Here is a 21845-nt window from a genome sequence, read left to right on the forward strand (position 1 = left end):
CAGCTACTTCAAAGGAGGTTGTACCAGGGTGGGGGGTCAGTCTCTTCTCCCAAGCAATAAGTGACAGGAAAGAGGAAATGGCCTCAAGTTGGCCAGAGGAGGTTTAGGTTGGATATTAGGAAAATTATTTTCACTGAAAGGGTTGTGGAACAGGCCGCCCAGGGAAGTAGTTGAGTCACCATCCCTGGAGGCATTCCAAAGACATGCAGATGTGGTACTTAGGGATATGGTTTAGTGGTAGACTTGGCAGTGTTTGGACTTCATGATCTTTTAGATTTTTTAGATTTATTTATTTAGATTTTTTAGAGGTCTTTTCCAATCTAAATGATTCTATGCTTCTATGAATATGGGCATGGAACTACAGAGATTTGTCATGCTGCAGCTTGCGAGGGGTTTTTCCTCATTTTCTTCAGCTCATACCCACTAGCCTAAAAAATATTCAATGAGGAAAAGAAACCACTGCCCCTCTTCAGTCTGGCCATTAAGGTGGCACTCCAAGTAGCACTACCATGGTAAGGACTGCCTTCACAGGACATGTCCCTGGCTCAGGGCAGCGCTGGGAACTCTTCCATGGGTGGGGGCTGGAAGGGCAGCCCTGGGGGAAATGCTGAGACCTGCACCCTTTCCAGTACTTCCATACAAAAGCATCTCGTGCTTTATAGCCCTCCATCATTCCTCTCAACACCCCTCTATGTGTGATGATTAAGGGTTATTATCCCCATTTTACAGAGGTGAAGTAAATTGCCAAAGGCCATGGAGTGAATCAGTGATCAGTGTGGATTAGAGTGCAGGAGAGGTGCGCCCTGCTCCCAAGCATGCATTTCTTCGTCAAGACTGTGCTGCATCCCTTTAGGGGATCAAGCAATTGCTTCAGCAGACTGTGCTAGAACATGCTAACCCAGAAATTAACACTGGCGAGTCAATGATATGTGACTTCTTTACATCAGTGAGTTTATGGATGCTGCCTGAATTGCTTCTATCAGACTGCTTTCTTCTCGTCCAGCCAGCCAACCACATACCCACCCACTTTTCTGCCTGTCTTATCCTATTCTTACCTCTCTTTGCATCTGGCCATTCCTTCTTTCTATACATCTGTCTCCCCAGACCCTCCCTCCCCCCCTCCTTCTCTCCCTCCCCCTTTTTCTCTGTCTCTCACTTCCAGTCAACTTGCTCCCCCGGACTTCTCTGCATTGCCTTCTGAGAGTTTCCTGTTAAAGACTAGATCCTTGGTGTTATCTGAGCGAAAAAATGGATGAGGCTGGACCTGTACTCCATGGTGTCAGGTGTGTCTGGAAGCAGGTACTTTCTCCTCTATCTTCATGTACAAAAATCTCTTCCCAGTGACTTGTGCTCAAGCCAGGTTCTATCTTATATTTATGTGCAGGCATCTTCCGCTGAGAGCTTGGGAGCCTTGCACATGGCTTCCTTCCTGTACTGTGCAACTTTTTAGCTCTGCAAACAAACCCATAGGCAAGAAATTGCACTAAGAATAAGGCTGTGCTGGAAGTTACCCGCTCTCTGTTGTGATGCTGGGAATACTTGAAAGTGGCAGCCTTTTTTTTTTCTTTTCTTTTCTTTTTTTTTTTTTGTGACCTCAGCCATTTGTCCTGTCTCTGCAAAGCCCAACCAATATTTTGTCTACAGCCAAATCCAGCCCAAGGAATACTTTGAGAAGGACCATATACAGTCTGTCAGTGACTCATAACTAAGAAACCACTCTTTACCCAAATCTTTGGCCCAAATGTTTCTCAGGTTATTTTTTGTTGTTCTTAATGCACTTATGTTCTTATGTTCCTATCTCCTTGAGGCACCCTCAGCAACTCTCGTACCTCCTGCACGACTGACACATCAGTAATGGCTGTTATTTTTCAGACACCTTTATAACATAGTCAGATTTTAGGTGTGTTGCTTCTTTAGTCCTTCCTGGTAAAGAAAGCACTCAGTCTTTTAAACATTTTCTCCTGAAGGTCATCTAGATAAGAACACTGATCTTCTAACAGCTACGTGTCTCTGTCAATCTCATCCTCACTCTGTTTTTAAATTCTAAACTAGTACTAGCATAACAACCTATGTTAATAAAACAGCCAGGACAGACACTGTTGCTGGCCTTGTATAACAAGGCCAAAAACCAACCCCTCCACCCTCTTCAGCAGCAATGAAACTCTGTCTTGGTCTCACTGCTCCTTCTAATACTGTCAAAGCAGTCAGGAAAACCTTCAGTAAACTGGATTTCGGTCCAGCATGGCAAGAAAATTCTATCCCGAATGTGTATTTCATTCCAAATATATACCCCCTCAACAGGCCTAGACCTAAAAGTGCTTATTGAAAAACTCATTTAAATCTAACTGCTTCCTGTGATTTTGATGAATTTACTTTTTTTTTCCTACAGAAAGAACTGACAAAAAAAAAAGGTGCTAGTTAAATCTTCATGCATCATCCATGGTCAGCACGGGGACCTCTTCATTGGGCTCCAGATGGAGACTTGTGTTGAGAAAAGAAGCTGGGATGTAAGGAGAGTGTCAGTGACCAGTGACTTCACGATGGCCAGGCTTAGAGTGCTAGAGAAGATCTGGGCTCTCCTGTACACTGCAGCTTCCCTCAGCTGCAGGAAAGAGTAGCGAGGCTGTTAAAATACCACTTGGCTAAGAGCAATCCACACGGTAAATTACAATTAGCTGCTACCAGATTTCTGTTAGCTTTGTGACCTGTGCCATAGGATCTGGCAAAACATGAGAATCGTTGGGTTGTGCTAGGAACAATGAGTCATAATTCCATACTGCCCCGAGGATCTTTCTGCCTTTCTTATATAATCCAAAGTTTGTTTACTCTCATTGCTTTGGAGATAATACTGCAATACATAGGAACATCTACCCACAGGGAATGCTGTTTCAGCAAGGTGAGTTCAATGGGTTACTGAACAGAATGTGCTACTAAAGTAGTTCAGACCTAGTTCAGTGGGTTATGCTGCTTCATGATGAGTAGACATTTGGCACCCCTGGCTGGCTCTTACTAACATTCAAGTGATGTCCTATTCAGGCTCCTTAGATATTTCCACAGAAAACACTATCCATGGAAATCTTCCTAGCATCCAAGGGTTTTCAAAGGCAGAGAGGTGAATGCCATAGCATGCAGGTAAGGTCTTCCACGGTAACTTTGCCTCCCATGGGAACCTGGGATTTATACTCATGTTGACTCAAAGGTGGCTATGGAACTGGAGAAAGCTATGGAACGGAGATGAAGAGAGGCAGAAAGTGTCTCTTGGCAGCCCACGGAAGGACCCAAATCGGCAAGGTTGAAAGGAGACAAAAAACTTTAAGCATGGGGAATTCCATACCAGCCTCACATCAGGTACTCGTGCTCAGGTCCATGCCAACTAATAAAACAATAGCCAGGACAAGACTGGTCTGATTGCCTGCCCCTTCCGCTTCCTAAGGCATGTCTCACCAACATCCTAATTCACCTACTCCATATCTGTTCAGTCATGCTCCCCACTATCCCTTATTTGTTTATACTTCTTGCTTACACTTCTGCAGAAGTCTTGCCTCTATATTTCCTCTTTCATATTTCTTCCTGTATGACCCTCTTTTGAGGCTGTGCCCTTAGCATGAACACCACCATCAAAGATGATGGCATTCTCCAGCTCTGTATACTGGTCTCTGGAGGAGTTCTGTATACGTCCACACATGCATTAGGACATTGATTCACCTCTACATGCATGTATGGGTCTCCTACTTAGGACAGCAGGGCTGCTTTGGACACAGCATGAAACAGCAAATGGGACAGTCCACCACAGTTACCTTTTGTAAATAAAGGATGGTCCCTTTAAGCACAGCATAAAATTTCTTCCAACCTCTTCTTCCTCTGGGAGCTAAAAAAGGAAGAACAACTAATTATACACACCTGCTTCTGCCATTACTGCTTGACCTTCACATTTCTGGCAAAACCAACCCTTTCCTAACCCACCATAGGCATGTACTGATGCCCAAACCTCATACACCTCCAAGCTACTGATTATGAGTGGCTTGTCATCAGGGACATGTCAGTTGACAGAAATGGGCTGGGAGATGCAGCCTCCCCATGAGAACACAAACAGGTCAAAACCAGAGATGAGCAGGTACAGGTCTACCAGTGGACACATACAGGAAGTCTCTCTGTTCCTCCAGACAGGTTTGTATTCTGCGAACTAAATGCTTGAGGAACAGAGACATTCCCTGAGCTCCTCTGGTTTGGATGAATTAGGCAGACATACCCTGGCTATGGAAGCTTCTGTTCCACTGAGGGGGGAGCATTACCACCCACCATCTTGATGGACCTGGGGAAAGAGAGCTTGCTGGAAGCTGGAGAGGGGTGGGAGGTGAGGGGAGCCTGTCTACACCACCACAAGAGAGCTGGTCCTCCAAGACATGGGCTATTAAGAAAGTGCTGGAAGCAAGAGGCCTTTGGTGGTAATCTTCTCTACTCAAGACTTTTAATTGGCTGCACTGACTGGGCCATCCATATTAATTAGCAAAAGAGGTCATCCAAGGTTTCATTAAGCACTGCTCATTAATAGTTCCCAAATATATCTCCATTTAACTTTTGTGTAATACCATATACTGACAGCAGAGCTATGAGACAACCTGTTCACCAGCACCCTGCACATGGCAGAATATAGACAGGGCCAAAGCTTTGAAGACCAGACTGTCCTCAGGGTCAGTGTTCAGGTGGACAACTCCTGTGCAACTAGCCTTGACCTACTGCTCATAACGTAGGAGTCAGGGTTATGCCCATGAACAGAATGGAAGACCAGGTCTATCTGTGTGGGACAGGCACTGTTAGGTTCTTTGCCAGTGATAACGGAAGACTGAGGTCTCCTGAAACCATCCATATCTGCAAATGCCTCAAAAAACCCTCCTTTCCCTGTGTGCTGGTGCTCATGGATCTGGGGGGGTCTCTTTTGTGTTTCCTGGGATACAGTGAGGAAATGACACTCCAGCGGGAGACCCAGGGAGAAGGCTTGGGCAGGGCTTGTTACTGCCTGGGGCACATCTTCTGTCCCATTAACACGTACTTCTCTTCCCATCCATGTCTGCATGGGTTTTGCGCGTGAGGACACCGTGCTTGTAGGTGACTGCATTCAGCGCTTGGGGGATGTCCAGGAAGGGGTTGCTGCTGTCAACAATCCTTGTCACTTTCTTTGCACTGGCTCCAAATTTGTCGTCTACCAGCTCCGAGAGTGATTTCCTCAACTCGTCCTCATCACTTGGAAACAAATTCAAAGAAGAGATTGAGTGGAGGACATGTGGGTGGGGTCACAGCGTGCCCTATTTGTTTTGGTTTAAAAAGGAGTTATTTATTACTAGTCGAAAAAGAAAAGGAAAGGAGACCCAGAGACTGTAACACACCAAGTGTGCCAATGGTGGGGATCTACATACAGCAGAAAGGAGCATGGGTGGCAGGTTAACTGTCCCAGTGGCCTCACTGTGAGGTTACTGAAAGCAAGAAAGGGTTAGGTGCTTGTCTGAACACCAAGGATCTTCAGACACAGCACTGCTGAGGACTACATTCATTCCACAGGGAAAGTCCCCAGCTCTATGCATCACATTCAGAAATTTAAGGTGGTCTTTGGCTGACAGCCAGGTATCCCAGGGGATTCTCAACCTTTCCTGAGGCAGCAACTGGGGCCTCCTAGATACTGAAGAAGCTTTATGAATGTCCTCAGTATCTCTGAGGCACCAAAGCTCTGAAGACGTTAGGGAGATGGGCCACTTTGATCAAACAACAAACTCTGGAATAGGTTATGCATCTCTCCCCATTTGTGTCCTGAGGGAGGGCCAGGAGAGAGCAAGAAATGCTTGTGATTTCCATAAAAACTTCTCCTCACAGATCTCCTGGTTGTGGACTCTGGACAGCAAGGGCTGAGCAACTCCAGAAAATGTCCAATGATTCCTCCAAGCCTACCTCTTCCTGTGTGAAGTGAAATCTAATTTGGCACATAGAAACTAGAACCTACATGGGAAGTGGTATTTTCCCAGTGTTTCTGGGCATTAGGGAGGTCAGCAAACATGGAATTTCTGCCTGTCATGATACGTGTTTGCGTCTAAATGACATGGTCACGCCAGATTAGATCAGATTAGATTAGACTGGGAGCAAACCTCAGATGAGGAGTGAACCAGAGTTTAAACCATTAGATGGGATATAAGCAGGAAAATACCACACTTCCCCACCTACAGCTAATACACGGCGAAAGCATCAGACAGCTCTTGCAAGAGAAGGATGATTTCTCAGCTCTTGACACCCACAGGAGTCCTGGGGCTTAGGCAGAGCCCAGACACCACAACTTGGCTGGGGAGTTAGTGGGGACCAGTTCTCAGAACTGCACCAGGCAGAACCCCCTGAACTCCTGCCTGCTGCTGGGGTGCTGGCCATGTGTCTGCCCATCTGGCTGGGCTTCATGGGCAAGTGCATTTGACTCGCTGGATGGCCGCTGGGAGAAGGCAGAGGCGAGCAGGCAGAAGAGGGTCTGGTACCCATGTCAGGGAGCATCTATTTCACATCAGGGGAGCTGAGGGGGGGCCTCATGTTACAGCCTGCAATAACTATGCAGGACACCCTGCAGCAAGCAAGGCAGGTCCCAGGCCGGAGTGTGGCAAGCAAGGGGGTGCAGGAAATCAAACGGGCAGGGTGGCAGGGGCAGGAGAAGGGCCGGATGCTGCCGGCTGATGCTACCTGCACCCTGGGGGTGGCTATCCCTCCGACGTGCCCAAGCAGGGCAGCGTGAGCTCGCAGTTGTGTAAACGGTGCCCGCAGCCACCCAGCAGATGCACTCCTGCTGAACTCCTTACATAAAGCACCCCGCGGGCACCCGCTGTGGAACCAGAGAGCTCCCTCTGGTGACCACGTCCACCCACCGACCAGCCCTCCAGGGCTACATCTCCACTGCAGAGCTCGCACTGGTGCACAGATTCAACATAAAATTGTTTTTGAAACCAATCAGGAGACTTCTTGTGTCTGCAAGCTCAGCCCAGGTAGCTGGGGATGGAGGTAGGAGCAAGCCGTCTCCAGACACTTTTCTGGCCAGGATAGAATAAGGTGAACATCAGATGATGGAGCTAATGGCCCAGAAGGTCCTGTTCGGTCTCACAATTCTCTGGAGACAAAACAGGTCTGAGGCTAAGTGGGAGAAGAGAAGAGGTGTCCACTGTGTTACCTTAAGGCCTTGGGTCTGTCATGGGCTTTCCTAAGGCAGAGGTAAGAGTGGGGTTGTAATGGGGCTAGGGAGCAAACATCTCCCGTCTCCTCGCTGGGGGTCCTGGCCTGTGCTGTAGGCAGACAGTGGTCAGCAGAGAAGGGGAAGAAGGGCTGAGGAAGGTGCTGTGTGAAAACATCATGGAGGCCACCACGCTAGCTGTTCCCAGACTTGTCACCTTGTTGTTTCAGGGTAACAGTAGGTGAGTCAGGTGTCTGTGTAAAGCTGAAGGGGAACAGATTTAATTTCATTTATTAGTGATCTGCAGGAAGAGACAGACTGCATTTGAGTTTGTAGATTACATAAAACCGGGTTGTGCAGCTGATATCTGTGAGGGCAGGGCCACTGTTCAGAAGACCAGGAACCTCACTAAATGCAGAATGGACAAATGCAAAGTATTCTACTGGTGTGGTGTGGTCCTGCAGAAGGATAGGCTGGGACTGACTGGCTGGGGAGCAGCTCTGCCGAAAAGGCCCTTAGGTTCCTGGCAAACAGCAGGATGAACAAGAGCCAGCAGCGTGTCCTGACAGAAAGAAAGGCCAAGAGCATTCCGGGCTGTATAAACAGCAGCACACTGAGGAAGCTAAGAGAACTGATCATTCTCCTCTACTCTTTACATCATATCTACATATGGCAATTTTGTTGAGCCTCAAATACAGGGAAAACATCAACAGGCTGGAGAGATTTCAGCAGAGGCCATCAAGATGCCCAGAAGCTGAAGCACTTGCCCTATGAGAGGTGACTAAGAACTGGACTTGTTCAACCTAGAAAAAATATGTCTTTGGGGGATCTCATAGCAGCTTTCCAATATCTATGAGGAGGTTACCCAGTAGACAGAGACAAGCTCTTCACTGGAGGACAAGAGACAGTGGGTGTGAATTGAATCAGAGGTTTCAACTGGGTGAGAAAAAATGCCACTATCAGGATAATTAAACACTGGTGCATAGACCCCGAGGGGCCTTGGAAAGGCCAGAAAACCCTTGGAGGTTTTCGAGATGCAGCTGAACATAGCCCTGAGCATCTGTTCTGAATTCAACATTTGACAACACTTTGAGAGGAAGCTGGACTTGAGACCTCCTGAGGTCCCTTCCAGCCTTAACAATTCTCCCATAGTGATTCCAAAAGGAACTGTGTGGAAGAGAAGGGAGGTCTTGGTGACCAAAGTAACCCCAGATCTTGAGTTTCTCGAGCAAAGACCATGCTCTGAAGCACCTGAAGAGGGACTAGCACTTTCTGGGTATAACAGAAAATAAAGGGGACTTTCCCTCCATTTAGATTGTACCATTTAGATTGTGCCAACCTGAATGATTCTATGATTCTATTTTATGATTCTGTGGAACCTGCACACACAGACTGCCACCAATCTCTCTGTCTGCTTTTGTGTCTAAGCCATAAATAAACCCAGTTTGCCCACAGGAGGGATTTCAGTGCTTAAGAGCTTGGCAGGAGATGTTCTGGAAACTTCTGGAGCTAAAAGCAGGATTCAAGACTTGTCAGCTACTTCAAAAGATACTCTCTAAAATGCTTAATATATACTTACATGGCCCATTCCAGCTTCTCATTCTTGATGGAGTTATACAGTGTCTGCAACAAGAACATGGTATTAGCTGTGTCTCTAAAAGTAGACATGTCTGGCTTGTGGAGATCATTTCTCCTATACCCTGTCTGTGTTCTCAGAGAGATACCTTCACTTCTAAAATGTCCTGGAGAAGTATTCACTAGTGAGCAAGACAACTGCTGTCCTCCCAAACCCTTTTTTATCTATGGTTTGGACTGAACATGTCAGCAGCATAGGTGTTTGGCAGCCAGCCTTGCTGAAGAGCCCATTCATGATATTTTTGCTTAATTCTGGGTGCTGAGCCTAGTCCTGAGTGAACTCTGGCCTACACAAATTTGCTAGAAGAGTCTAGTATATACTAAAACACCTCCTATGTCTTAACTAGGGGAAAGGGACAATGGAGGCTTGAACACTGCCCTGAGAAGCAGGAGAGGGATGAATAACTTTGGGGTTCAGCTTTTCCAGTTTATCCTGGGAAAACTTCCAATGACTCCTCTGAGGCAGGAGGGAAGGAATGGTCTAGAAAAGCAGAACGCATGGGTGGCCCTCACCATGCTGAGGAATGGCGTAGGGTGAGGTCTGCTGGTGGGGAAGTTTGTGTCTAAAGCTCGTCATGACACCCCTGATGTGAGGCTAGCCCTTTCAACCTCCTTCCATACAGCAAAAAACAGAGCAGGTTGATGTACCTGTGGCAGGTGCAGAAAATGGTGGTGGTGCTAAATCACATGGAAGGAGAAAATATTCACTTTCTCTAACCAATCTCCCATGTTACTGAGCTAGTTATCTTGGAGTACTACCTACAATTGCGTGGAACTGAAGGCAAAGAAAAGTATCCGTGACAGACAGCCATATTTCTGGTACTTTTTTTCTGTACATTATCTGGTATACCACAGAACTACCATGGTGGGAAGGGACCCCTGGCATGCTCTGAGGGCAGATAAATCCCAGAATAACCTGGATTACAATTCTAATGAAATAAATGTGTGATAGAAAATACTGACTCAATGGCTCTGAGTGTCATGGTAGGACTAGGTTACACTACCATAATAATGACAGCATCCCACTGTCTATGTGTGTCACATTACCTTCAGCAAATCCTTTGCAAAGTCCTTCCCATCATTCAGCCCATCCAGGTTTGCTATGAACTGTTGACATGACATCTTTTTGCCAATATTCTGCAAGGCAAAGAAGCAGCACATTAAACTTCTGGAAAGTTTTGACTTTAATGAGACTGTTTTTTAAAGAACAATTTTATATGTAGTAGCAAGGCCTGGGTTTGCCTCAGAAACTCAAAGCTAGATGCACACCTGCTCTTATTTTCTATTGGGATCTTTGATTTATTTGCTCATGCCAGCAACAAAACACTTAAAATGACCTCTTTTAACAGTGTAGATAAAACACCTGAAAACGACCTCCAGGTCTTGCTCCAAACTTTCTCACTGATTTCACCTCTGGCCTCCAGGTTGGCCCTGGTACAAGGTCTGTGCTTCGAAACTCAAGACAAGCACTCAAACCGTCTTTAAATATTGGAACTGGGATGGTCCTCCAAGCTTACAGTGTGGGAAATTGTATGAGCATGCAGTGTCGGCATCTGAAGACAACCAGCGCTGGGCACTGATTGATGAAAACTGTTATTTTTCATTGTTGTTACAAGGAGAGATAATCCAGCTACTGCTACTGTGTGAACTAAGGTGCTGGGCTGTGTGAGGGCAGTGAGCAGACAATCTCAGTTATCACCAGTTAATGCCAAGATAAACTTGGTGCCGATACTGCCAGGTCACCTGGAATCCCTGATATTAGTCTGTGACATCTGTCTTCCCAAAACTCTTACCCCTCACCATAGCCAGGTCACTTTCTCAGCCTGCAGGGGTTGAGGGGCTGGAGGCAGATGGCCTTTTTCCTTGCCTCCCCCTGCAATCGTACCTTTCCAAAGGACTAGAACAGAGGTGTGGAGGGGGTCAGTGAGAACTGTAGGGTTCAGAAAAAGGAGTCTGATATCACAAAGGAAAGATAAGTGTCTCCGGTGTCATGCCATATCGCAGCCTCCACACCCTCAAGCAAAGTCCCCAAGAACAGATCTTGTGGTGATACCACATGGAGTGGACAATGGAGTTAGTGAGAGGAGAGCAGGAGAGATGAGGTACCACCACTGGTCCTAAGGCTGAGCAAGGACCCCACTTAGGGACTCAATGAGGAAGAAAAGGAAGGCCCTTACTGGAAGGGGATGAAGCTGTAACAGATGATATAAGAGGTGCCCCGCACAGTAAGGTGTGTTTTCTGTGCAAGAAAATAATGTCTTGAGAGAGACCGATGCCAGAACCCCCCTACGGCTTCCTCCCCGAGGAAAGCATCGGCAAAGAGTGAGGCCCTGGGATTAACCCACAACAGACCCCCCACCTGCCATCTATGTATGCAGACACACTTTTTGGCCATACATGGAGCTGGTGCTGCCTTTGAGCAGCTTTGAGCATTTCTGTCTGAAATTCCTGATTATGCCTCCTGTCTCCTCCATGAGAGGTCAGGGAAAAGAGATAAAAAGCACTGTTACAAATCTGCAGCGCCTAGGGACACTGCAGTTGGCACAGAATGGCACAGCATGAGGCTCAACCATCTTTGCTTTCTTACAGGAAAGCCCCACAGCTGCTGCCCCTAACTGGACCCCATAGCTAAATGCTCCTGCCAGACAGTGCTCAGTAGCTGAACCAGGCACGGGGAACCTGCCGGGAAGCCTGCAAACGTGCTATGTTTCTTCAGCAGAGGGAGGGGAGGTTTGTGTACTGGCTGGTTGGTGAATTACAGAAACAAACAAACAAACGAACAAACCAACAAACCAGCCAGCATCACAACAGGCGTGGGGGTGGAGAAAGGAAGGAGGGTGAGAGAGCGCATTTTAAAAAATGGGCTTTGGAAGATACTCAGCTGTAGCCTGGTATTTCTTGGCTGTTTCCAAGTCCCAGCATTAGGAGGCTGTGCAGGTATGTATGGATGAGGGAACACTGGGTGCTCAGTGGGAAAAGAAGTGCCACGTGAAAGTCCCAGGAGAAGGAGCAGGCTGCTGGTGGCCAGTGGCTATCTGGGGTGCTCTCCCCAGCCCTCCCTCTGTAAGGTGTTAAAACACTTGAGGTTCTGGGCTGGAGGCACCGGGCATCAAACATAGCTACAAAGTGGTGAGTGGAGTGCATCCACAGTGAGCTTCCCAGCATAAGCATCCTGCCCCTGGCAGACCCTGCTTTTACTCGGGCTTTCTTGACCTTTCTCAAATACTTATCTCCTGGGGAAAACAAACAAACAAACAAACAAACAACAACACAAACTACACATATGCTGCATCATGAGGTGAGGGTTGCTGGTCTGACTGGACAAAGGGATCTGGTAGTGGATTTATTCTAGGCTGCAGAATCAAAATCAACCTGCTGCAGGGAGTGATCCTGCAGACTTTGGATGACGATGACCCCTAGACCACACAAAGCTACTGTGGGCAGACTGGTGTCACTCTGTAGGTGGCTCCAGAGGCTGTTTGTCAGAGCACTTCAGCTTTCTGAGTGCTACTAACACACATCGCTAATGTGACATCACAAGCTTGTCTCAAAGGACAATATCACAGTGTTTTTAAGACTAATAGTGATGCATGCGGTGTTAGGAGCTGCCATGGGTCCCATTTTTATGCTTTGTCCAATGGCCATGAGAGCTGCTGGTTTGCTTTTTGAATTGAATGCTTAAGCTCATTGCATTACAGTATGAGTGTAGGAGCTGGGCTTCAGCAAAGTACTTGGTACTCCAAGGGCAAAATGTAATCATGAGTGCCGGTGATGAAGAGGTGTTGATTTGTCACTGTCTTTCCATGGCACGCAGTTCTGAACAAGGAGGGAGAAAGGTATGCGTTGAAAAGGAAACATCTCAAAGCTTTGTCTCTGTCAAAGTAAAGCACAGGAGTACTTTGTCATAAGATCTCCTGGAGCTCAAACAGCACCAGCAGAGCATGGTGCAGGGCTGCAACAACCTGGTTTATATTAAAAAGCTTGCAACGTTTGCTGATAACTGTTGGCTTTTAACAGCAACTCCAGAAATCATGTGATTCTATGAAAATGAAGCACCTCATTTTAAAAATAGTATGTTTGCAGGACCATTTCAAAACAGGGTCCAAATGTACCTGCAGTAGAAAATCAACAGTACTAAAGTGTGGCCATGTGCAAATCTCATGTTTTAAAGCCAGTCTCATCACTTTTAGGCCTGAACTCAGCATATGTGATCATCAGTACTGGGATGGTGAACTAGCCCACTGTGGAGACACTACTGTAGACAATTTGCCATTTAATGAGACACATCAACTCCCCCCTCTCCTAACCAAAGGGATTTCCCACTCTGTGGCAATGTACAGGAAAACACTGAAATACACACACAATATTAAAATAGGAAATTTAAAAAAGAAAAAAAAAAAGAAGTGATATGTAATATCCCAACAGCATATTTAACAAAACAAGGAGTGAGAGATCAAGCCACACAATCCCAGGTATCCTGCAATTTCTTTGCCCAAGGAGGATTTTATGTAACTCATATCAGTTGCTAATGGGTTACCAAGTAGTGAAGAACACTCACTGCACAACAACTTAGGAATCTGGACAAACAAAATCTCTCTCTCTCTCTCTCTCTCTCTTTTTTTTTTTTTTTAACACAGAAAAAGAAAAAAAGACCCAAAACAAACAAACAAAAAAACCCAAGTCAAATGCTAGTGCTTTAAAGTAAAACACTAGAATGACTGCACTTACCACCTGGTAAAGCATTAAAGAGCAGAAAGAGAGGTTCCAGAAGCAGAAGGAGGAATAAAAAAAGGAGGAGAAGGAGAAGAAGAAATTAATGTTACACGTGGAAAAATAAAGAAAAGATTTTTCAAAGAAAAGTTCAGGCATTTCTACACCTGGTCAAAAGAAAGATGCATTTTTCCTTGCCTAGATAGCATGAGATAATTTCTTCTCACCAGGCTTATTAGCCAGCTTGTCAATGAAAAATTGAAATGAAAAGGTTTTGGAGGCTTGTGTTTTTGGTGTGTGTTTTTTTTTTCTTTTCCCTTTTCAATAATTTCCACCTTCCCAGACAGATATTTTTTTTTTTAATTAAAAAAATCAGACAAAATTAGTTTCTTTTTGAGTGGAGGTGCATTTTGTCTTCTACCACTGTCTGCTTTTATTGTTGCAGTAAATACCTTGATAAAAGTATTTCCTTGGCTCCAACCTTTTCTGTTTAAGGATGAATGTTATGTGAGACCCTCCTGGAAGCTGGCCCACTGCTGTCCCACCACATGCAAAGACACTTTGCTAGATATGTTACTGGCAGCCATGTGGGAGTGAGACAGTGTGATACCGGTCACAGGCTGCCTGTTCCCAAGAGGATGAAGCTGTGGCAGCTGTAGCCAGCTTGCTGCAGGCCGCAGTGCATATCTGGAAAGGATGCTCTTGCTGAGACCAGTAATTCCCTCCATCGACTGCTGCGTTCAAACTTTGCCACTGTGTGTAATGACGGGGAGGGTCTCCCAGCTGGACTGTCAGGATGGCACCGGTGAAGCTGGTGGCCTTTGCATCTTTGCCATCATAGGTGAAGAGCACTCATGCAGTGTCATCTTCTCACCCTTACAGAAACAGGCTGCTCTCGAAGGTGATTATAAACCAGTATACAAAAAGTGAGGTTATGGCCTACGGCCATCTCATTAAAAGGCTCATAAAGATAAATCAGAGCAAGTCTCTGCAGATGCACAACAACTTGTTACCAGCTGGAGGCAGAAGAGGACTCTGATAATACAGCTTGGAAATCATGGGACTGTGGGGCAGAAAAAGGGACTAAAACTAGTGTAGGTTTCATATGTGCAGGTTGCTATAACAAGCCTTACACACATCCACGCACCCACACCCACACCCACACCCTCCCACCTCCCAGCTTCACGGAAGCCCAGGGGAGTCTGTGGCTCCAGGTCTAAGATCTCAGAGGGGTTACAAAAGAAGGTGCTTCAGTGACCTGAGGCTCGAGGAGTTCCTCTAGCCCTGTGCACAGTCCTCTGAGGCTCACAGCCATGCTCTGTGCCTGCACCACAAGGCTGGAGAGCAGGAAGGAGGTCTGTATGAACAGCGCCTACATCTTCCCACAGCAGTGAGCAGGGCACAGCCTGTGCATACTCCCAGCTGTACATTATGGCAGGGCTCTCCAAGGGAACACAGTGTCCCAGTGTGTCCCTTATGCCCAGTCCCATCTCTGTGCAGCGACTCTTCCTCCTACTCTGCTCTCCTCTCTATAGACTGGGAACAATCTAGTTGACGTTTTAGGAATAAATCCAACCTATGCATAGCCTCTGCTGTTTTCCATCCAGCCACAACTTTGGGCAGTGAGCTCTGCTCACCCAGCTCTTTATCCAGAGGCCTCTCTGATGTGATGCTCTCCAGTGGTAATGTCCTGGGGAAAAGGAACAGCTGGGATTTGCTTCATGTTCTGGGAATGAACGATCAGATCTGGTCCCGTAAGAAACTAATGACTCAGTTGCAGCAGTTTTGCAGATGAGGTGAGTGTCATGTGTCTGAACCACCAGAAAAAGCAGCACAATTGGAGCTGCTGTTTGCCACTCCACAGAGACTGGTAGTGAGGACTTCTCCATGAGAGCTTCTGGGGCAGGGCTTATGTATGCAGTAGGTCCTGGGAAGAAAGCTGCATTGCCTGTGCCTATATGGGATAACTGACATCAGATGTGACTTTGGCTTGAGTGTGCAGTGACAGTAAGAGAAGGTCTGTCCCCAGGACTGATCCTGGCACCCACAATTTCCCCTGGACCTGTCAGAGTACCCTCTGCCACCCTATCTTGATTTTCCAGACATGCATACTGCATAAGAGGAAAGACCTCTACACTAGATGGGAAAGAAGGAAGGACACATCTCCAAGTACTACTTACATGGCCATGAAGATCTGTGTTTAGCAGCATCAGGGCACAGGTGAGTGTATGAATCCCATCTGAAACACAACAGTCAGACAGCTGTTATTATTCTCCTTTCCACAGAGGTTCAGTGTTTGCCCTGTTTTGGCAGCCCACCCATTGCAAAAGCAAGGTTAGTTGCTGTGCCTTTGGACCTTAAAGAATGCTTGTTTCTTTCAACTGTGCATGGTAGTTTAAAAAAAAAAAAAAGAAATAATTTTTCCCCTCAAACTTTACCTTTTCCTGAAATGATCACCAGGGGATTGGCTTGAAAGCAATTTTGTCAACGGCTTTATAAAGATCAGACTTTTTGCTGACCCCATCTCTATTTCCCCCACGTCCATTCTGTGCCATCACCAGTGCAGAATGTAGCAGAGACTCTGGGAAACAGAGTACTTTAAGCTAGTTTCCCCCAGCTGATCACAGTCACCACACAGGTTTGTCCTGAGGTTTTTAGCCATTGTTCCTGTGCAGTCTGCAAGCTCTTCAGTCCTCCAACAAAATTATTACTACAAAAGAGAGCAGAATTTTTGGCTCTCTGACAATAAACACATACAGTTTTTCCTTCCATTTGAGATAGCACAGCACCCTGTTCTGTACCAGCTAGGGTGGTGGCTTTAGTTATTTCAAAACCATGCTGAGTCCTTAAGATGTTAAGGTCAAGAGACTTGTCTGTCTCCATGCACCACCTCACAGCAGTGAGATGCCTCGTACTCCAGCACTTGAGCTGGTTCACACAAGGACCACACAACGTGGTTAGAGAGCACCAGGGAGCGGCAGAGTGCCAAAATACTATGGCCTTGGCCTCTGAACCTGCTCTTTGCATGACTTGGTGTGCTGCTTCATGGACAGGGCCCTGAGCGCCTCATGCCCACGGCCAAGCTCTAAACACTGACAACTAAAGGCAACCAAAGACACACAAGCCCAGGATGAAGGTAACTGAGCACATTAGCTTCTCTCTAGTAATAACCACGGTCTCTGAGGAAGGAAGGGTTTCTTGTGGGCACATCACATATTTCTGTTTGAGAACTGACAAATGCAGGGAATTGCTGTCACTGACATTCAAGAGAGAATCACCTCTTAAGAAAGATGCTTCCTCACTTCCACAAGAAGCAGCTTTGGGCTTGGAACAAAATGCCTTCCTAGTGTGTATTTTGGATTCTCTATGGGAGGTTTGGGGCTGACATTTTCACTTTGCTTTACTGCATTGCTTGGGTCAGGCAGACCATGCCCTCCATGGCCTCCAGGTGGAGCTGATGTCCCAAAACCTGCTATTCACTTGCTGTTGCTTAGCTCAGTCACATTCACATTTTCTCTCTGCTAAAACAGTGCCATAGCACATACATATAACTCTTCGACATCAGGCCCTTTTCAGTAAAGGAGAGCACCCACAGTCTGTCCAAGTCACAGCTCTCTGGAAGAAAGGCCTACCACCCCACTCAGAGGTCAGCAAGTCAGAGCTTCTGCCACCCTTGTTTGCAGCATCCTGTCATGCGGGCTGAAGCAACTCTTGGTGTTGCAACAGTTGTGGCTCCATCAGTGGAAGAGTAATTGAATCAGCACATAGAAATGCCCTGAAAGGGGAGGGCTGTAAGATCTTCACAGCCACCAGACCATCTCCAGACCAAATTGCTTTGGCTTTATCATGTTTCTATGTTGACAGACTACCACAGACACAGGTGTTTCTTTAGACATCTCAGTAACATGTAGTGGCTCAAATTTCTTTTTGGTGGAAGACCCTGTGCCAGTTTAGTCTAGATACAACTAGAAGGAACTACATCCTGAAGGAACAGCATCAGCTTGCAATAATTTCCTCAAATCACTGCACATCCAGTGTCTGCAAAAGGTGTGAACTGCAGGAGCTACTTTGCTTCCCTCCAGGCCTTGCACATATTTATTGATTGGATTACAATTGTATTTTTAAGCCCCTTTCACTCTCAGCACTAAGCACAGATCTGTCTTGCTTGGGACTCATTCAGTTTGCATTTGGTCTGCAGAGTGGTCCTTCCCAGACTTGTGAAATGTGCTGCCACCATCGCAGGTAATGCTGTGGCACTAAGTGTTAATGAATGGGTCATGACAGTAGCATCAGTGATGTGCTTCAGTTTCACTGTTCATTAGCCTTAAGAGTTTTGTACTGTTCAGGACTGTAATATTTTCAAAACAGGTCCTGCCAGCAGCAGTGACATCCCCACTGATTGCCATGCCACTGTTGAAGAGTCTAACTTTCTGGGTTCATCCTTTTTTTGTATTAGCAGATACTTCCTCATGCAGCATTGACAACTGGTATCTAATTTTTCTTCTTGAACACTTGTCATATCGTAGCTCCACTGGCACCTATGTAAACTCATGTTGCCATGGCAAAGCTTGTGTATTGTTTGACTATTTGCTGCCCTCTGAACAGACTCATGCTGAAGGGTGTGTATGGAGTCAGAGATCTGACTGCCTCGTGCTCCAGCTCAGCCTCTGCTCAATCTGGTGTGTGCATGCATCTGTCCACACAGTGGCTGTGACAGATACCTGAGGACCAGAAGGGGAGAAAGGATCCCAAGGCCCTTGTCTATAGGGGTAGGAGGTGGATGCAATAGAATTGGGGATCACTTCTGGGGGAAGGTGGTGAAGAGAAGTCAGGATTGGGCATTTGGGATATTTCAGCTAGGGATGACCGCTGAAATCACTTCTGGGAAAAGAGCCATGAAAGCTTAACCTGCAGCTTAATGTCTAGAGGTTGAGGACCCTTCCCAGAGGAAGGTCCTTTTTAGATCAGTGGGAGAGAACATCACAGAAATGTGTGTAAAGCAAACATAGGAAAATGAAATGCAAGCCTATACTTTATTCAGATACCACAAAGAAAAGTGAAGAGGTCATTCTGTTTTGAGAATAGCTTGTGTTCAGTTAGCCTGGCAGAAGAACTGGAGAGTTTGTGTGACCCAAGGCACTGCTGCTCCTTGGGGAGCCTGCAAGGCAGAGACAAGCAGGATCTCTCATGTCCAACTGCTATATTCCATGCTGGAGAGGGTGAAGTAGGAACAACCAGCACTTCTGTGAGGTCGGCTGAGATCTGCTCAGCAGCCTGATTTTCACCCATGGGGGTATTTTGAGATGCATGTAAGCAGATGTGCAAAGATATTCATGTAAACGTGAACTGGAGTGTGCTCAGGTCTGGATGTGTGCACATGTACATGTGTACTCCAAATGACCTTTTCCATTAAAACAAACAAACAATCAAGAAGAAAAAAAAAAGAAAGAAAAAAAAAACAGAAGGAAGTATCTCTATTAAAAAAAATGGAGAAGGACTGTGAAAGTGACTAACAAAATACACAATTCCAGTGGGCCCAGGATTTTATCCAGCTCTGCTTTCCCCTGCTGCACACAGTAGAGAGCAAAGAATGTAACCCCAGTGCATAGCAAGCCAATAGTCTTTCTCAATCTGTATGGAAATGTCTTCTATTCAGCTGTACCTCTTTCAATGGACGAGAACTTGGGCTGAGCCAATACCACTCTGCAAGCCACGGTTGCAGTAACTCACTACCCCTGAGGACCACTCCCTCCCTCCCCTGGTGCTGGGCAAAGCACAGCCACTAAGCCAGGTCACAGCTGAGGAGCTTACCTTCATCACAGCTCACCTGCACTTGCGTGTGCCTGTTACTGGGAGCCCACACTCAGACCATCATACCCTGAGGGGACACACCCGACTCTCCCGAGGAGGTCTGTACAGTGCCTGGTGTCCCCAGACCCCCCCAGGGCAGGGCTGGTCAGCAGGGCAGCACCCCAGAGGAAGAATAAGCTGCGGCCTGGTCTGGCCAGTGGTTGCTACTCAAGATGTGGATGGTTCACTTTATGTGCAGGCTCTGTGACACAGGTGCACTGTGAGCGTGCAGCAGTGCCACAGCAGAGCTTGGGAAGGGAAGTGGTACCTTCAGAAGTGCTCTCCTCTGGGTTGCACTGGCAGTATCGCCGGGAGAAGTGAATCAGCACCCGCTCCCGCTCCTGAGTCTCTCCCATCAGTGGGAATGCTTTCAAGAACGTCCTGCAAAGAGAAAATGACACTTAAAGATGTCATGGATCAATCTGCTGGGAAGCATCCACACTAAGGAGAGAGGTGGAAAGGGGATCCTCAGAGCAGCTAGGAAAGCCTTTGTCCTCCCCCCAGCCTGTGCACCCCTGGGCCCCTGCAGGTGCAGTGCAAAGGGTTTCTATGGAGCCAGCTCTGACCTGTGCAGGGAAACATGCTGTCAGCTGAGATCTGACCCACCTCTGGCTCAATGGCAACAGGATGGGTTGTCCATTCCAATGGGCAGAAGTTGATCCCACTTGCTCTGAGTTTGTACAGAACAGGATTCCTGGGAAAGCTGCTCTCCACCATGGGGAAGCAGGTTATGGGCCCTCCTGTTAAATACCACTTTTGGTGGCAGTATTTTGTGTCAAACATGACACCAAAGTAAAAATTAAATGACAACCTAGAGCTCCCCCCAGTCCCTGCTCCTGTTGCACAGACAGCCTCTGTGGAGTTGGGAAGCCCAGAGGAGAAACCCACCACAGTACTCTGCTCTGGCCAGCCCGGACGCGGGAGTGCCAAGAGACCAGCTCACCTGAGTGCTTTGTCAAGGGTCAGGCCAGTGAAGTCAAAGAAGCTGAGATACTCCTCTGCTACCAACTTGCTAAATTCGTTACTGTAATTAAAGAGGGAGTAGTCAGCCCTTTCATCAGGGAAGAAGACACTGTCTACAAGAGAACAGCAGATTGCTGCCTCCTGGCCAGCCCAAACTCCCAGTATGACACTGCAGACATGATCCCAGACCCAGGAGGACTTTCTCCCAGACTGAAAGGCTACTGGAAGACCTCCAAAGGGCCCTGAAATGCCCACAGTCTAGCACTGCAGCTGCCAGCCTTAGAAACCTGAGAATGAGGGGATACCTGCCCTCGGTGCACCCCTCTGCCATGCTGCTGGCCAGGCAGAGCTTCCTCCACCCAAACCAGCCAGGGACACACGGCCTGAGGAGGAGACCACAAGGATGCCTAGTGCCTTCTCTCTTATCTCGTCCTGTCCCATTGCTGGATGTGTCCCCTAATCCTACTGCAATATTCCTGCTCTCCACCCCACATTGGCTCCCATCTCACTCTCACCACAGCACCTCGCTTTGCATCTCTTTGCAATCCCACCCTCAGACACACTAGCTCACATGTCAGATGGATGCTCCTGGGGTACTGGAGCAGCCAAGGTGCAGGAGATCTCAGTGGAGATCCTGGCCCCACTAGCCCTTAAGTGCTTCTCCAGGGGTGAAGGAGGATACTTGGAGATTTTGAAGGATGCTTGGAAACTTCTTGCTTTTAAAGCCAGAATGGGTGATATTAAGTTCTTCTATCTGCACAACTCAGGTGGCAGAATTGCAAGGATGATTAATGAATGCTGGCACAAAATGGTAGATGGTCTCAATTCAGTGGGATTGGTCGATGTTGGCGGATGACACCAAGCTGTGTGGTGAGGTTGACACACTGGAGGGAAGGGATGCCATCCAGAGGGACCTTGGACAGGCTTGAGAGGTGGGCCTGTGCAAACCTCATGGAGTTCAACAAGACCAGGTACAAGGTCCTGCACCTGGGCTGGGGCAATCCCAAGCATAAATACAGGCTGGGCAGAGAATGGATCGAGAGCAGCCCTGAGGAGAAGGACCTGGGAGTATTGGTTGACAAGAAGCTCGACAAGAGCCGGCAGTGTGGGCTTGCAGCCCACAAAGCCAACTGTACCTTGGGCTGCATCAAAAGTGTGGAGAGCAGGGCAAGGGAGGTGATTCTCGCTCTCTGCTCTGCTCTCACGGGATCCCACCTGCAGTACTACATTCAGCTCTGGGTCCCCCAGCACAAGAAAGACATGGATGTATCAGAATGGGTCTATAGAAGGGCCACAAAGATGATCAAGGGGCTGGAGCACCTCTCCTACGAAGACAGGCTGAAGGAGTTGGGGTTGTTCAGCCTGGAGAAGAGAAGGGTCTTGGGAGACCTTATTGCGACCTTCCATTACCTACAGGAAAGACGAGGAGGGATTCTTTGTCAGGGAGTGTACAAGAATTAATGGTTTTAAACTAAAAAAAGGGTATACATAGATTAGA

General features: G+C 47.2%; 1 protein-coding gene across 8 annotated transcripts in view; it reads right to left on the reverse strand.

Annotated features, from left to right (window-relative positions):
• The window catches only part of PSD2 (pleckstrin and Sec7 domain containing 2), a 90296-nt gene that overhangs the window by 12561 nt on the left and 55890 nt on the right, over positions 1–21845 (reverse strand). For 4 of the 8 annotated variants that reach the window (XM_067005490.1, XM_067005488.1, XM_067005489.1 and 1 more), the window contains 7 exons: positions 20328–20408; positions 19653–19765; positions 15713–15773; positions 9872–9962; positions 8769–8812; positions 5051–5241; positions 3798–3868 (listed from right to left, as the gene is read on the reverse strand). In XM_067005490.1, the coding sequence (XP_066861591.1) occupies positions 3798–3868; positions 5051–5241; positions 8769–8812; positions 9872–9962; positions 15713–15773; positions 19653–19765; positions 20328–20408 (652 nt within the window). Of the gene's footprint in view, positions 1–234; positions 2603–3797; positions 3869–5050; positions 5242–8768; positions 8813–9871; positions 9963–15712; positions 15774–19652; positions 19766–20327; positions 20409–21845 lie in introns of those variants that run through there. The other 4 variants (XM_067005491.1, XM_048051500.2, XM_048051501.2 and 1 more) reach the window with 4 other exon arrangements.

Source organism: Anser cygnoides, chromosome 14, assembly GCF_040182565.1.
Source record: "Anser cygnoides isolate HZ-2024a breed goose chromosome 14, Taihu_goose_T2T_genome, whole genome shotgun sequence".
Taxonomy (NCBI): domain Eukaryota; kingdom Metazoa; phylum Chordata; class Aves; order Anseriformes; family Anatidae; genus Anser; species Anser cygnoides.